The following is an 11,257-nucleotide window of genomic DNA, read 5'->3' on the forward strand; positions in this document are numbered from 1 at the left end:
CCACCCAGTCTGCCCAGTGCTCCTCCCAGTGCCCCCTAGTCTGCCCAATGCCCCTTCCAGTGCCCCCCAGTCTGCCCACTGCCCCTCCCAGTGTCCCCCAGTCTTCCCAGTGACTCTCCCAGTGTATCCCAGTCTGCCCACTGCCCTCCCCAGTGCACTCTCAATGCCCCCCAGTCTGCCCGCTTCCCATCCCAGTGCCATCCCAGTGCCATCCCAGTGCCGCCCAGTGCCCCCCAGTGTTCCTCCGTCTGCCCAATGCTCCTCCCAGTGCCCCCCAGTGCTTGTCCCAGTGTCCCCCAGTGCCACCCAGTCTGCCCAGTGCTCCTCCCAGTGCCCCCTAGTCTGCCCAATGCCCCTTCCAGTGCCCCCCAGTCTGCCCACTGCCCCTCCCAGTGTCCCCCAGTCTTCCCAGTGACTCTCCCAGTGTATCCCAGTCTGCCCACTGCCCTCCCCAGTGCACTCTCAATGCCCCCCAGTCTGCCCGCTTCCCATCCCAGTGCCATCCCAGTGCCGCCCAGTGCCCCACAGTGTTCCTCCGTCTGCCCAATGCTCCTCCCAGTGCCCCCCAGTGCTTGTTCCAGTGTCCCCCAGTGCCATCCAGTCAGCCCAGTGCTCCTCCCTGTGCCCCCCAGTCTGCCCAATGCTCCTCCCAGTGCCCCCAGTACCCACCCCAGCGCCCCCCACCCTGCCCAGTGCCCCTCCCAGTGCCCCCCAGTCCGCCCAATGCTCCTCCCAGTGCCCCCAGTCTGCCCAGTACCCACCCCAGCGCCCCCCACCCAGTGCTGCCCAGCGCCCCCAGTCCCCCAGCCCCCCAGTACTGGGCCCTTCCCGGCAGGGTGGGGGGTGGGGGGGGAATTCGGGCTGCGGTGAAGCCGGGGGCGGTTTCTGAGAAAGGGGCGGGGGGGCAGGGCCGGGGGGGGCAGGGCGGGGGGGGCGGGGGGGGGGCAGGGCGGGGGGGGCTGGAAGGGGCGGGGGGGGGCAGGGCCGGGGGGGCTGGGGGGGCAGGGCTGGGGGGGCAGGGCGGGGGGGGCTGGAAGGGGCAGGGAGGGCCGGGGGGGCGGGGAGGGCGGGGCCGGGGGGGCGGGGGGGGCAGGGCGGCCCCGCCCTTCCAGGAACGGCGCCCGCGGGTGACTCAGGTCGGGAAATCACGGGGCCGCGCCGGGGGGGGGGGGGGGGGGGGGGGGGCACAGGGACCGACCCCCCCCTCCCCCCCAGCAGGGTGCCCTGACCCCCCCCGACCCCCCCCCCACAAGCATTAACCCGGTGACGCGCGGCGGTGACGCAGGTGACCGGGGAGGCCCGGGGGGGGGGTCGCGGAGGGGGGTCCCGGGGGGGGGAGGGGCAGGTTGTTCATTACCCCGCGGGACCCCCCGGCCCCCCCCCCCCTCCCCCCCCGGTTACTGTTTATCCCGGGTGTCCCGGCTCGGCCAGCGCGGGACCGGCCCGTGTCCCCCCCGGGGGGGCTGCGGTGACACGGGGAGGGGGGGGCAGGGGGCAGGGGGATGGGGACCGGGGGACACGGGGATGGGGACCGGGGGACACTGGGATGGGGACCGGGGGACACTGGGATGGGGACAGGACGGGGATGAGGACCGGGGGACACGGGGATGGGGACAGGGGGACACTGGGATGGGGACAGAATGGGGATGGGGACCGGGGGACACGGGGCTGGGGACCGGGGGACACTGGGATGGGGACAGGACGGGGATGAGGACCGGGGGACACGAGGATGGGGACCGGGGGACACGGGGATGGGGACCGGGGGACACTGGGATGGGGACAGGATGGGGATGAGGACCGGGGGACACGGGGCTGGGGACCGGGGGACACGGGGATGGGGACAGAATGGGGATGGGGACCGGGGGACACGGGGATGGGGACCGGGGGACACTGGGATGGGGACAAAATGGGGATGGGGACCGGGGGACACGGGGATGGGGACCGGGGGACACTGGGATGGGGACAGGAGGGGGATGAGGACCGGGGGACACGGGGATGGGGACCGGGGGACACGGGGATGGGGACAGGAGGGGGATGGGGACCGGGGGACACGGGGATGGGGACCGGGGGACACGGGGATGGGGACCGGGGGACACTGGGATGGGGACAAAATGGGGATGGGGACCGGGGGACACGGGGATGGGGACCAGGGGACACGGGGATGGGGACAGGACGGGGATGAGGACCGGGGGACACGGGGATGGGGACCGGGGGACACGAGGATGGGGACAGGACAGGGATGGGGACCGGGGGACACGGGGATGGGGACCGGGGGACACGAGGGTCGGGACAGGACGGGGATGAGGACCGGGGGACATGAGGATGGGCATAGGGGGACAGGGGGACACGGGGATGGGGACAGGGGGACACTGGGATGGGGACAGGATGGGGATGGGGACCGGGGGACACTGGGATGGGGACAGGACGGGGATGAGGACCGGGGGACACGGGGATGGGGACCGGGGGACACGGGGATGGGGACAGAATAGGGATGGGGACGGGGGGACACGGGGATGGGGACCGGGGGACACTGGGATGGGGACAAAATGGGGATGGGGACCAGGGGACACGGGGATGGGGACAGGACGGGGATGAGGACCGGGGGACACGGGGATGGGGACCGGGGGACACGGGGATGGGGACAGGACAGGGATGGGGACCGGGGGACACGGGGATGGGGACCGGGGGACACAAGGGTCGGGACAGGACGGGGATGAGGACCGGGGGACATGAGGATGGGCATAGGGGGACAGGGGGACACGGGGATGGAGACAGGGGGACACTGGGATGGGGACAGGATGGGGATGGGGACACGGGGATGGGGACAGGACGGGGATGGGGACAGGATGGGGATGGGGACCGGGGGACACTGGGATGGGGACAGGATGGGGATGGGGACCAGGGGACATGAGGATGGGCATAGGGGGACAGGGGGACACGGGGATGGGGACAGGGGGACACTGGGATGGGGACAGGGGGACACTGGGATAAGGACAGGGGGACATAGGGACAGGGGGACACAGGGATGGGGACAGGAGGATGTGGGGACATGGGGATGGGGACAGGGGGACATGAGGACAGGGGGACACAGGGATGGGGACACAGGGATGGGGATAGTGGGATGGGGACAGGGGGACACAGGGACGGGACACGGCGATGGGGACACGGGGATGGGGATAGCGGGATGGGGACAGGGGGACACAGGGACGGGACACGGCGATGGGGACACGGGGATGGGGATAGCGGGATGGGGACAGGGGGACATGAGGACACTGGGATGGGGACACAGGGATGGGGACAGGGGGATACGGGGCTGGGGACAGCGGGCTGGGGACACAGGGACCAGGGACAGCGGGGTGGGGACAGTGGGGTCAGCAGGGACAGGGACACCAGGGTGAGCGGGGACACCAGGGATTGGGGACAGCGGGATGGGGACGCTGGGGTGAGAGCAGCGACACCGAGACCAGGGACACTGGGGACAGGGACAGCAGGGAAGGGGCCAGGGGGGACCGGGGACACCAGGGTGAGCAGGGACAGCGGGGACACCAGGACCAAGGCCACCAGGGCTGGGGGCACTGGGTCAGGGACACCATGACTGGGGACACTGTGGCTGGGAACACCGGGACAAAGGCCATCAGGGCTGGGGACACCATGGCTGGGGACACCAGGACCAAGGCCACCAGGGTCAGGGACACGGGTTGGGGACACCAGTGCTGGGGACACTGGGGCTGGTGACATTGGGTCAGGACCACCATGACTGAGACCATCAGGACTGGTGACACCAGTGTTGGTGACACCGGGGCTGGGGACACTGGGGCTGGGCTCCAGGCCCTTCCCAGCCTGGGGCTGTGGTGGCACTGGTGTTGATGGGATGGGGACAGAGGGTGGCACCAGGGTGAAACCCCAGACTGGGACCAGTGGGCTCTGACTGGGCTGGGACTGGGCCGGGACTGGGCTGGCTGGGACCAGGTGACACCGGGGACAGGGCAGGGGGGGACCGGGACCAGTAGGGGGGGACCAGGACTGACCTGGGGACACTGGGATTGCATGGAGGACACTGGGACAGGGTGGGGGACACTGTGGATCAGCCTGAGGACACTGGGACGGAGCAGGGGACACTGGAATGGGGCAAGGGACACTGGGATGGAGTGGGGGACACTGGGGTGGGGACACTGGGATGGGGCGGGGACATTGGGATGGGGACACTGGGACGGGGTGGGGGACACTGGGATGGATTGGGGGACACTGGGATGGGGTGGGGGACACTGAGATGGGGTGGGGGACACTGGGACGAGGACACTGGGATGGAGTGGGGGACACTGGGACGGGGACACTGGGATGGGGTGAGGGACACTGGGATGGGGCGGGGACACCGGGACCAGCCTGGGGCCACCGGGGAGGAGGAAGGCGACAAGGGGACGGGGCGGGCACACAGTGGGCGGGGCGTCATACCACGCCCCCAATGGGGCGGTCCCAAAACCGACCAATCGCGGGCGGGAGCGCGGCGCGGCCCCGCCCCCCGGCCAGGATGGCGGCGCCCGGCCGCCACGTGGGTACGGGGGCCCGGCGGGTGGCGGCGGCGGGCGGGGGGAAGCAGGAAGCGAAAGAAGAAACGGAAGAGGACGCGGAAGAGGAAACGGAAGAGGAAACGGAAGAGGAAGCGGAAGAAAAAGAGGCTGGGGCGTTGCGGTCCGTGTTCCCCCGCGACCCCGCGCTCTTCGGCGATGCATTCCCGGTGCAGCGGCGGTACCGGCTCTGTGGGCGCGTCCTGCGCATCGCGCAGCATCACGGGCCGCGGCTGGGCCCGGCCGGCACCGTCTGGGAGGCGGTACGGGGGGGGAGGGGCGCCGGGGGTGTGGGGATCCTGGGGGGTGGGGGGGCACTAGGGGCTGGGAGGATCCTGGGGGGCACCGGGGGTGGGGGGGAACCCGAGGGAACGTGGGACACTGAGGGCCGGGGGGGCCACCGGGGGGTGGGGGGCACCCCAAGGGAATGGGGCAACCCGGGGGCTGGGGGGACACACCGAGGGTGAGGGGCACCCCAAGGGAATGGGGGATCCCGGCAGGTGGGGGGGATCCTGGGGGGCAGCAGCGGGTGGGGGGATCGGGGGGCACCAGCAGCACTGGGCAGTGCCAGGGGGGACCCTGGGAAGATGGGGGCCCTGAGGGGGGGCCACTAGGGAGGCAGGGTGATCCCTAAGGACCCCCCAGGCAATGGGGGGGATCCCCCTGGCAGAGGGAGGGGGGCTCTCTGCGCCCAGCAGCCCCCTGGGTGCCCCAGGCAGGGTGGTGTGGGGGTGGGGGGCAGTCCCCACACCTCCCCCCAGCCCCCCCGTGCCCGCCAGGCCCTGTCCCTGTGCCGGTTCCTGGGGGAGCAGCGCTTCGATTTCCGCGGCCGGACAGTGATCGAGCTCGGTGCCGGCACCGGCATTGTTGGCATCCTCGCTGCCTTGCTGGGTACACATGGCGGGGGGCACCTGTGGGGCTGGGGGATGCACCTGTGGGGGACATCTGGGGGGGGGGGGGGGGCGGCACCTGTGGGGCTGGGGGACACACCTGTGGGGGGCACCTGTGGGGGACATCTGTGGGGCGGGGGGGGGGGTGCGGCACCTGTGGGGCTGGGGGACACACCTGTGGGGGGGCATCTGGGGGGCGGGGGGGGGGCGGGCACCTGTGGGGCTGGGGGGCGACCCGTGGGGAGCACCCGTTGGGCTGGGGGGGTATCTGTGGGGCACTCCCCAAACTCCTCTTCCCCTTCCCAGTTTGGAACTGGGAACACGGCAGGCATGAGCGGCTACTGTTTATTGGGATGGGGAGGAGGGGTTAGGGGGTGGGGGGATATACAGAGGGGTGACCCGCCTCTGTGACACACACACTCACCCCGTTTTTAGGAGGGGATGTCACCATCACGGACCAACCGGCGGCGTTGGACCAAATCCAGGAAAACGTCCGGCTGAATTTCCCGGCGGCGGCGGCGGCTCCGCAGGTGCGAGCGCTGGTGTGGGGCCGGGACGAGGGCGCCTTCCCGGCGGGGTACGGGGTGATCCTGGGCTCCGACATCGTGTACCACCCCCCCTCCTTCGCCCCCCTCCTGCGCACCCTGCGCCACCTCTGCGGCCCCCACTCCATCGCCCTCCTCTCTGCCAAGATGCGGGGGGGGGGCGACGGGGACCCCCGGCGCTTCTTCCACCAGATGTTGCCGCCACATTTCCACATCCAGCTGTTGCAGCGGGAGCCAGAGGAGGAGATAGAGATCTATGGGGTGACCTGCCGGATGGATGGGGGGGGAGGGGGGGGTACCCCTGGTTTTGGTGTCCCCCAGCTGGGGGGGCCCTGAGGGGGATTAAAGGCTCGTCGTCGGGGGCATTGGCTCACCCACTGTGTCTGATTTGGGGGGGGGGGGGGGCTCTGTAAGGGTCTGGGGGCTCTATAAGTATATGGGGGGGTGTCTATAAGGACATGGAGGGGCTCTAAGGGCCCTGGGGGGGTCTCTAAGGGACTGGGGGGGTGGTCTATAAGGATCTGGGGGGGGGCCTGTAAGGGTCTGGGGGCTCTATGAGGACCGGGGGAGGCTCTAGAAGGGCCCTGGGGGGGTCTTTAAGGGACTGGCGGGGCTCTGTAAGGGTCTGGGGGCTCTATAAGGACTGGGGGTGGGGTTTAGAAGGGGCCTGAGGGGGTCTATAAGGACCTGGGGGGCGTCTGTAAGGGTCTGGGGGCTCTATGCAGACCGGGGGGGGCTGTAGAAGGGCCCTGGGGGGAGTCTCTAAGGGACTGGGGGTCTCTGTAAGGGTCTGGGGGCTCTATGAGGACACGGGGGAGTGGGGGGGGGCTCTGTAGGCGCCTCCGAGGACCCTCTGGGGGCTTGAGCAGGTTCGGGGGGGGGGGGGGGTCTGCAGGGGCCGGGTGGGCTCTAGGACCCAGGGAGGGACACGCCCTCTACGTCAGCCAATGGCGCGGCTCGGTCGCGTCCGCAGTGACGTCCCGAGCGCCCCGCCTACCCCAGCGGCCAATGGGCGGCCGGAGCCCGCCGTGCGCATGCGCCCTGAGCCCGTCCGGGCACGGCTTGACCCCCGGCGGTGCCCGTAGCGTCGTGACGTCACCACTGCGCGCCGCGGGCAGGGCCGGGATGCAGCGGGCGGCGCGGGGCGCGCTGCGTGCGGCGGCGTGGGTGAGCGGCGGGGCATGGGACCCCTCCATCGCCCCGCCCCCCCCCACTCCCGGGACCCCCATCGCCCCCCCCCCCCCCCGCGTCGCTTCCCCCCCGGCCTCGTGACCCCTCATCGCTCCTCCCCTCCACCCCCGGGACCCCCCCCCCCCCCATCGCTCCCTGCCTCGCCCCCGGGACCCCCCCCATCGCTCCCCCCCATCCCCGGGACCCCCATACCGCTCTGCCCCCGGCCCCCTCCCCATCGTCCCGGGGTTCCCCCCTGACCCCTCGGTGCTCTCCCGGGGGGCGTCCCGGTGCCGGCTGACGCCCCCCGTACCCCCTTACCCCGCAGGCCCCCCCGGCCCGGCTCCTCCACGCCGCCTCCCCGGTGCTGGCAGCGGACCGGGCCGCGCTGCTGGCGCTGCGGCGGAGCACGGGGCTGCCCTTCTTGCAGTGCCGGGAGGCGCTGGAGCGCTGCGGGGGGGACCTGCCCCAGGTGGGGGTGCTGGGGGACCGGGGGGGGGTGGGGCGGGATGGGGGTGAGGGGGGGTGGGGCGGGATGGGGGTGAGGGGGGGACCCCGGGGCATCCCGGGGGAGAATGAGCAGGAGGTGGGATGGGGGACTGGGGGGGGGGAGGTGGGGGTCAGGGCAGGAGGGGGTCGCGGGGGGCATGGCAGGAGGTAGGATGGGGGACTGGGCGGGGGGGTCAGGGCAGGAGGGGGGATGGGGGGCCCTAGGGGGCAGGGATATATGAGGGTCGTGAGGGGGAGGGGATGCACCTGAGGGGGCCCCTGGAGGGGGATAAGAGGGTCCTGTGTGCGTGTGTGTGGGACACACCAGAGGGGGGCCCTGGGGGGGGGGGATGACACGTACCAGAGGGGGGTGTGGGGACGATGACAGGGTCCTGGGGGGGAGACACACAGGGCTCTGGGGGGGGGATAAGAGGGTCCTGGGGGCGGGTAACATGACACACCTGGGGGTGACACACACACGACTTGGAGGGTCCCCAGAGCAGCGTCACCCCGCAGCACCACCACCCTGCACTTGGGGTCTGCACCCCCTGCGCGGGGGACCCACTTTCCATGCCATGACCCCCCCATACCCCCCCCCACCCGCCCCTGTACCCCCCAGGCCGAGGCCTGGCTGCAGGAGGAAGCTCAGCGCCGCGGCTGGATCAGGGCCACGGAGCTGCAGAGCCGCCGGGCGCCCCAGGGGCTGGTGGGGCTCGTGCGCCAGGGGCCGCTGGCGGCCATGGTGGAGGTGGGTGACACACCTGGGGGGGGACAACGACACACACACCAGGGACGCCCCCCCCCCCCCCCTCCCGGTGACACCGTCTCTCCCGCAGGTCAACTGCGAGACGGATTTTGTGGCACGGAACGGCGAGTTCCAGCAGGTGGTGGAGCAGGCGGTGCTGAGCACCGTGGCTCTGTGCCGCACCGCGCCGCCGGGCGCCGGCAACAAGGTGGGGGGCTCGGGGCTCGGGTCTCTCAGGGGTGTCCCGGGGGGGGGAAGAGGCAGGGGACAGCGGCCATGCCAGCAGGGGGAGGGGCGCAGACCCCCATCCCTTAACCACCGACATCCCCCCGTGTGCCCCCCCACAAGCCAAGGGGGGCAGGGTGGGATGGGGGGGCCCCCAGCCGCTGTGTGTCCCCCCGCTTTGGGGTGTGGGGTCCTCAAGAAGACCCCCCCCCCAGCCAAGGGGGACAGGGGAGGGATGGGGGGGGCGGGGGGCCAACCACTGCCAGCCCCAACTTGGGATGTGGGGTCCTCAGCCAGCCCACGAAGGGCCGGGGGCTGCAGGACCACCCCCAACACCCCCCTCAGCCCCCCAGCACCCACACAGGGGCCACCACTGCACCCACCCCCACCTCCCCTTGGGGTGTGGGGTCCTCAGCACGACCCCTCCCAGCCAAGGGGGACAGGGGTGGGATGGGGGGGACCCCCAGCGCCTGCCCCCCCCCTCCCTTGGGACGTGGGGTCCTCAGCCAGCTCACAAAGGACCTGGGGCTGCAGGACCCCCCCCAGCCCCCACACAGGGGCCACCACTGCCCCCCCCCCCCAATGGGGGCAGCACCCAAGGGTGTGACAGCACCCCCTAACCCCTCCCCCTCCTCGTCTCCCAGCACCTCCTGGCCGTGGAGGAGCTGGCCCAGCTCCGGACTGAACCCGGGGGGGCTCTGCTGAGCGACCGCATCGCCGTGGCCACGGGTGAGCGCGAGGGACCCCCAAAACCCACCGGGGGGGGAGTGGGGGAAATGGTAGCCCCCCCTGCGGCTACTTGGGGGTCCAGACCCCTGCAGCCGCTAATTGCGCTAATTAATTTGCAGGGAAGCTGGGGGAGAAGGTGGCGCTGCGGCGGGCGGCGTGGCTGCGCGTGCCCGAGCCGGGGGGCCACATCGCCGCCTACGCCCACGGGTGGCTACCGGCCAGCGGGCCACTAGCCATGGGCACCTACGGGGCGCTGGTGGCCTGCCAGGTGCCGGAGCCCTGGGTGGGGGTGGGGACGGTGGAGGAGGTGGGGCGCAAGGTGGCCCAGCACGTGGTGGGGATGGCACCCAGCACCCTGGGGACCCCCCAGGATGAGCCGCAGGGGGAGGGGGAGACGCGGCTACTGGCCCAGAGCTTCTTGCTGGAGCCCGGGGTCACCGTGGGGCAGTTCCTGGGGGAGGGGGGGGGGCTGGTGGTCACCGACTTCCTCCGCTTCCACTGTGGCGAGGAGGAGACCCCGGCCCCCCCCGCCTGATGGGGGGGCCCCCAGGATCGGGCCCTCGGCTGGAAGCGCCCCCCCCCCCCCCCCCGGTGCTTTGGGGGGGATGAGGCAAAATAAAGCTGTGGAGGAAGCAGCCCCTGGTTTTTTTTTGGGGGGAGGGGGGTGATGGGGACCCCCCCTGCCCCAGCTGCCCCTTGCATCCCCGTGTCCGTCCCCCCCCCAACACAAACGACCACTTTTCTGCTATTTTAAAAATAATAATCAGTATAAAAGGGCTGAAAATATTAAGGGGGAGGGGCTATTGGGGGGGTGTATGATGGGGGGGGGCAGGATCGGGCCCTCGCTGGAATCCCCCTTCCCAATACCTTCCCCCCGCCCCCCTCCCGCCGTTTTGGGGGGGGGGTGAGGCAGAACAAAGCTGTGGAGGAAGCAACCCCTGGGTGGTTTTTTTTTGGGGGGGGGGGCGGTGTGATGGGGACCCCCCCCCCAGCTGCCCCTCACATTCCCCCCCACCCCCCAACACAAACCACCGCTTTTCTACTATTTTTTAATGATAAATCGGTATAAAAGGGGCTGCAAATATTAAAGGGGGGGGGCAATGATGGGGGGGTGTGTCGTGCCCAGGACACCCCCCCACACCCCCCCAAAAAAAAAACCCCACGCTGGGGCTGCTTTGGGGGGCACTTCCCTGCACTCCTCCGTGGTGGGGGCGCTGGGGGGGGGGGGGGTGTAAGCAGGATGTGCCCCTCCCCCCGCCGGCATGGCCGCTGTCCCCTGGCTCTGCACCCCCCCGGCCCGCCCCCCCCCGTCGTCACCGGCCGCCTCCCGGGACAAGTAACCGGGAACAGGCCGGGCTGGAACAGCCTATCCTGGATTACTTGAACCGGGCCGCGGCCGCGGTCCCGCTGCCCCTCCCCCCCCGGTCCCCCCCCGGGCCGCCCCCCCCCCCAGGTCCCCCTGCCCCTCCCCCACCGCAGCACCGGGCCGGCCCCCTCCCCCCCAGCATGGTCACAGTGTCCCTGGGGGGGTGACACGGAGCTCGGGGAGGGGGGATGGGGTCGTGTAGGGGGACACCCCTCCCCCATTCCATAACCCCGCACCGGGGGTGTCTCTGTGCCCCTCCCCCACCTCATGGCGGCCTCGGTTTGCCCCTCCCCCTGCGAGTGACGGGGGGGGGGCTTCACCGGGGTCGGGGGGGATGTGGGGGGTGACACGACAGCGAGGGGCCACACGCGCCGCCTGGGGGGGGTGGGGGTGTGCTCAGCCCCGCCCCTCCCCCACCCGCCCCCTCCCCCCGCGCCGCCGCCAGGGACTCGCCCCCCCCCCCCCCCCCCCCATTTCCCCGCCCCCCTCCGGTACCTGCCGCCTCGCGCTGCCGCCGAGCCCGAGGAGGGGGG

General features: G+C 71.7%; 4 protein-coding genes across 4 annotated transcripts in view; 3 read left to right on the forward strand and 1 right to left on the reverse strand.

Moving 5' to 3' along the window:
* Positions 1-415, forward strand: part of RACGAP1 (Rac GTPase activating protein 1) — a 139,720-nt gene extending 139,305 nt beyond the window's left edge. The window contains exon 14 of the mRNA XM_037371285.1: positions 373-415. Within this exon, the coding sequence (XP_037227182.1) occupies positions 373-415 (43 nt within the window). The remainder of the gene's footprint in view (positions 1-372) is intronic.
* A 982-nt stretch (positions 416-1,397) lies between these two features.
* Positions 1,398-2,457, reverse strand: LOC119140200 (anther-specific proline-rich protein APG-like; the record flags this gene model as incomplete). Its single annotated transcript, XM_037371286.1, has 3 exons — positions 1,398-1,463; positions 1,704-1,817; positions 2,377-2,457. Coding segments are annotated over 3 exons (261 nt in total), but the record flags the coding sequence as incomplete, so codon positions are not given.
* A 2,071-nt stretch (positions 2,458-4,528) lies between these two features.
* On the forward strand, positions 4,529-6,357 carry LOC119140201 (EEF1A lysine methyltransferase 3-like). The gene is made up of 3 exons (XM_037371287.1): positions 4,529-4,828; positions 5,345-5,456; positions 5,891-6,357. The coding sequence occupies exons 1-3, from the start codon at positions 4,529-4,531 to the stop codon at positions 6,334-6,336; spliced, it is 858 nt and encodes a 285-aa protein (XP_037227184.1). The 3' UTR covers positions 6,337-6,357.
* Positions 6,358-7,044: 687 nt separating this feature from the next.
* TSFM (Ts translation elongation factor, mitochondrial) lies at positions 7,045-9,993 on the forward strand. The gene is made up of 6 exons (XM_037411768.1): positions 7,045-7,167; positions 7,499-7,642; positions 8,279-8,407; positions 8,496-8,612; positions 9,274-9,358; positions 9,478-9,993. Exons 1-6 carry the CDS (start codon positions 7,126-7,128, stop codon positions 9,891-9,893), a joined length of 933 nt encoding a protein of 310 aa, XP_037267665.1. The 5' UTR covers positions 7,045-7,125; the 3' UTR covers positions 9,894-9,993.
* The last annotated feature ends 1,264 nt before the right edge of the window (positions 9,994-11,257 follow it).

This window comes from Falco rusticolus, chromosome 19, assembly GCF_015220075.1.
Source record: "Falco rusticolus isolate bFalRus1 chromosome 19, bFalRus1.pri, whole genome shotgun sequence".
In the NCBI taxonomy this organism is placed as follows: Eukaryota; Metazoa; Chordata; class Aves; order Falconiformes; family Falconidae; genus Falco; species Falco rusticolus.

Bases quoted from the DNA above. Each gene is read 5' to 3' on its own strand.
- LOC119140201 (XM_037371287.1), top strand. From the start codon at position 4,529: ATGGCGGCGCCCGGCCGCCACGTGGGTACGGGGGCCCGGCGGGTGGCG. The intron at 4,829-5,344 runs GTACGGGGGGGG...CGTGCCCGCCAG, and splicing joins CCGGCACCGTCTGGGAGGCG to GCCCTGTCCCTGTGCCGGTT. The intron at 5,457-5,890 runs GTACACATGGCG...CCCCGTTTTTAG, and splicing joins CATCCTCGCTGCCTTGCTGG to GAGGGGATGTCACCATCACG.
- TSFM (XM_037411768.1), top strand. From the start codon at position 7,126: ATGCAGCGGGCGGCGCGGGGCGCGCTGCGTGCGGCGGCGTGG. The intron at 7,643-8,278 runs GTGGGGGTGCTG...TGTACCCCCCAG, and splicing joins GCGGGGGGGACCTGCCCCAG to GCCGAGGCCTGGCTGCAGGA. The intron at 9,359-9,477 runs GTGAGCGCGAGG...ATTAATTTGCAG, and splicing joins CCGCATCGCCGTGGCCACGG to GGAAGCTGGGGGAGAAGGTG.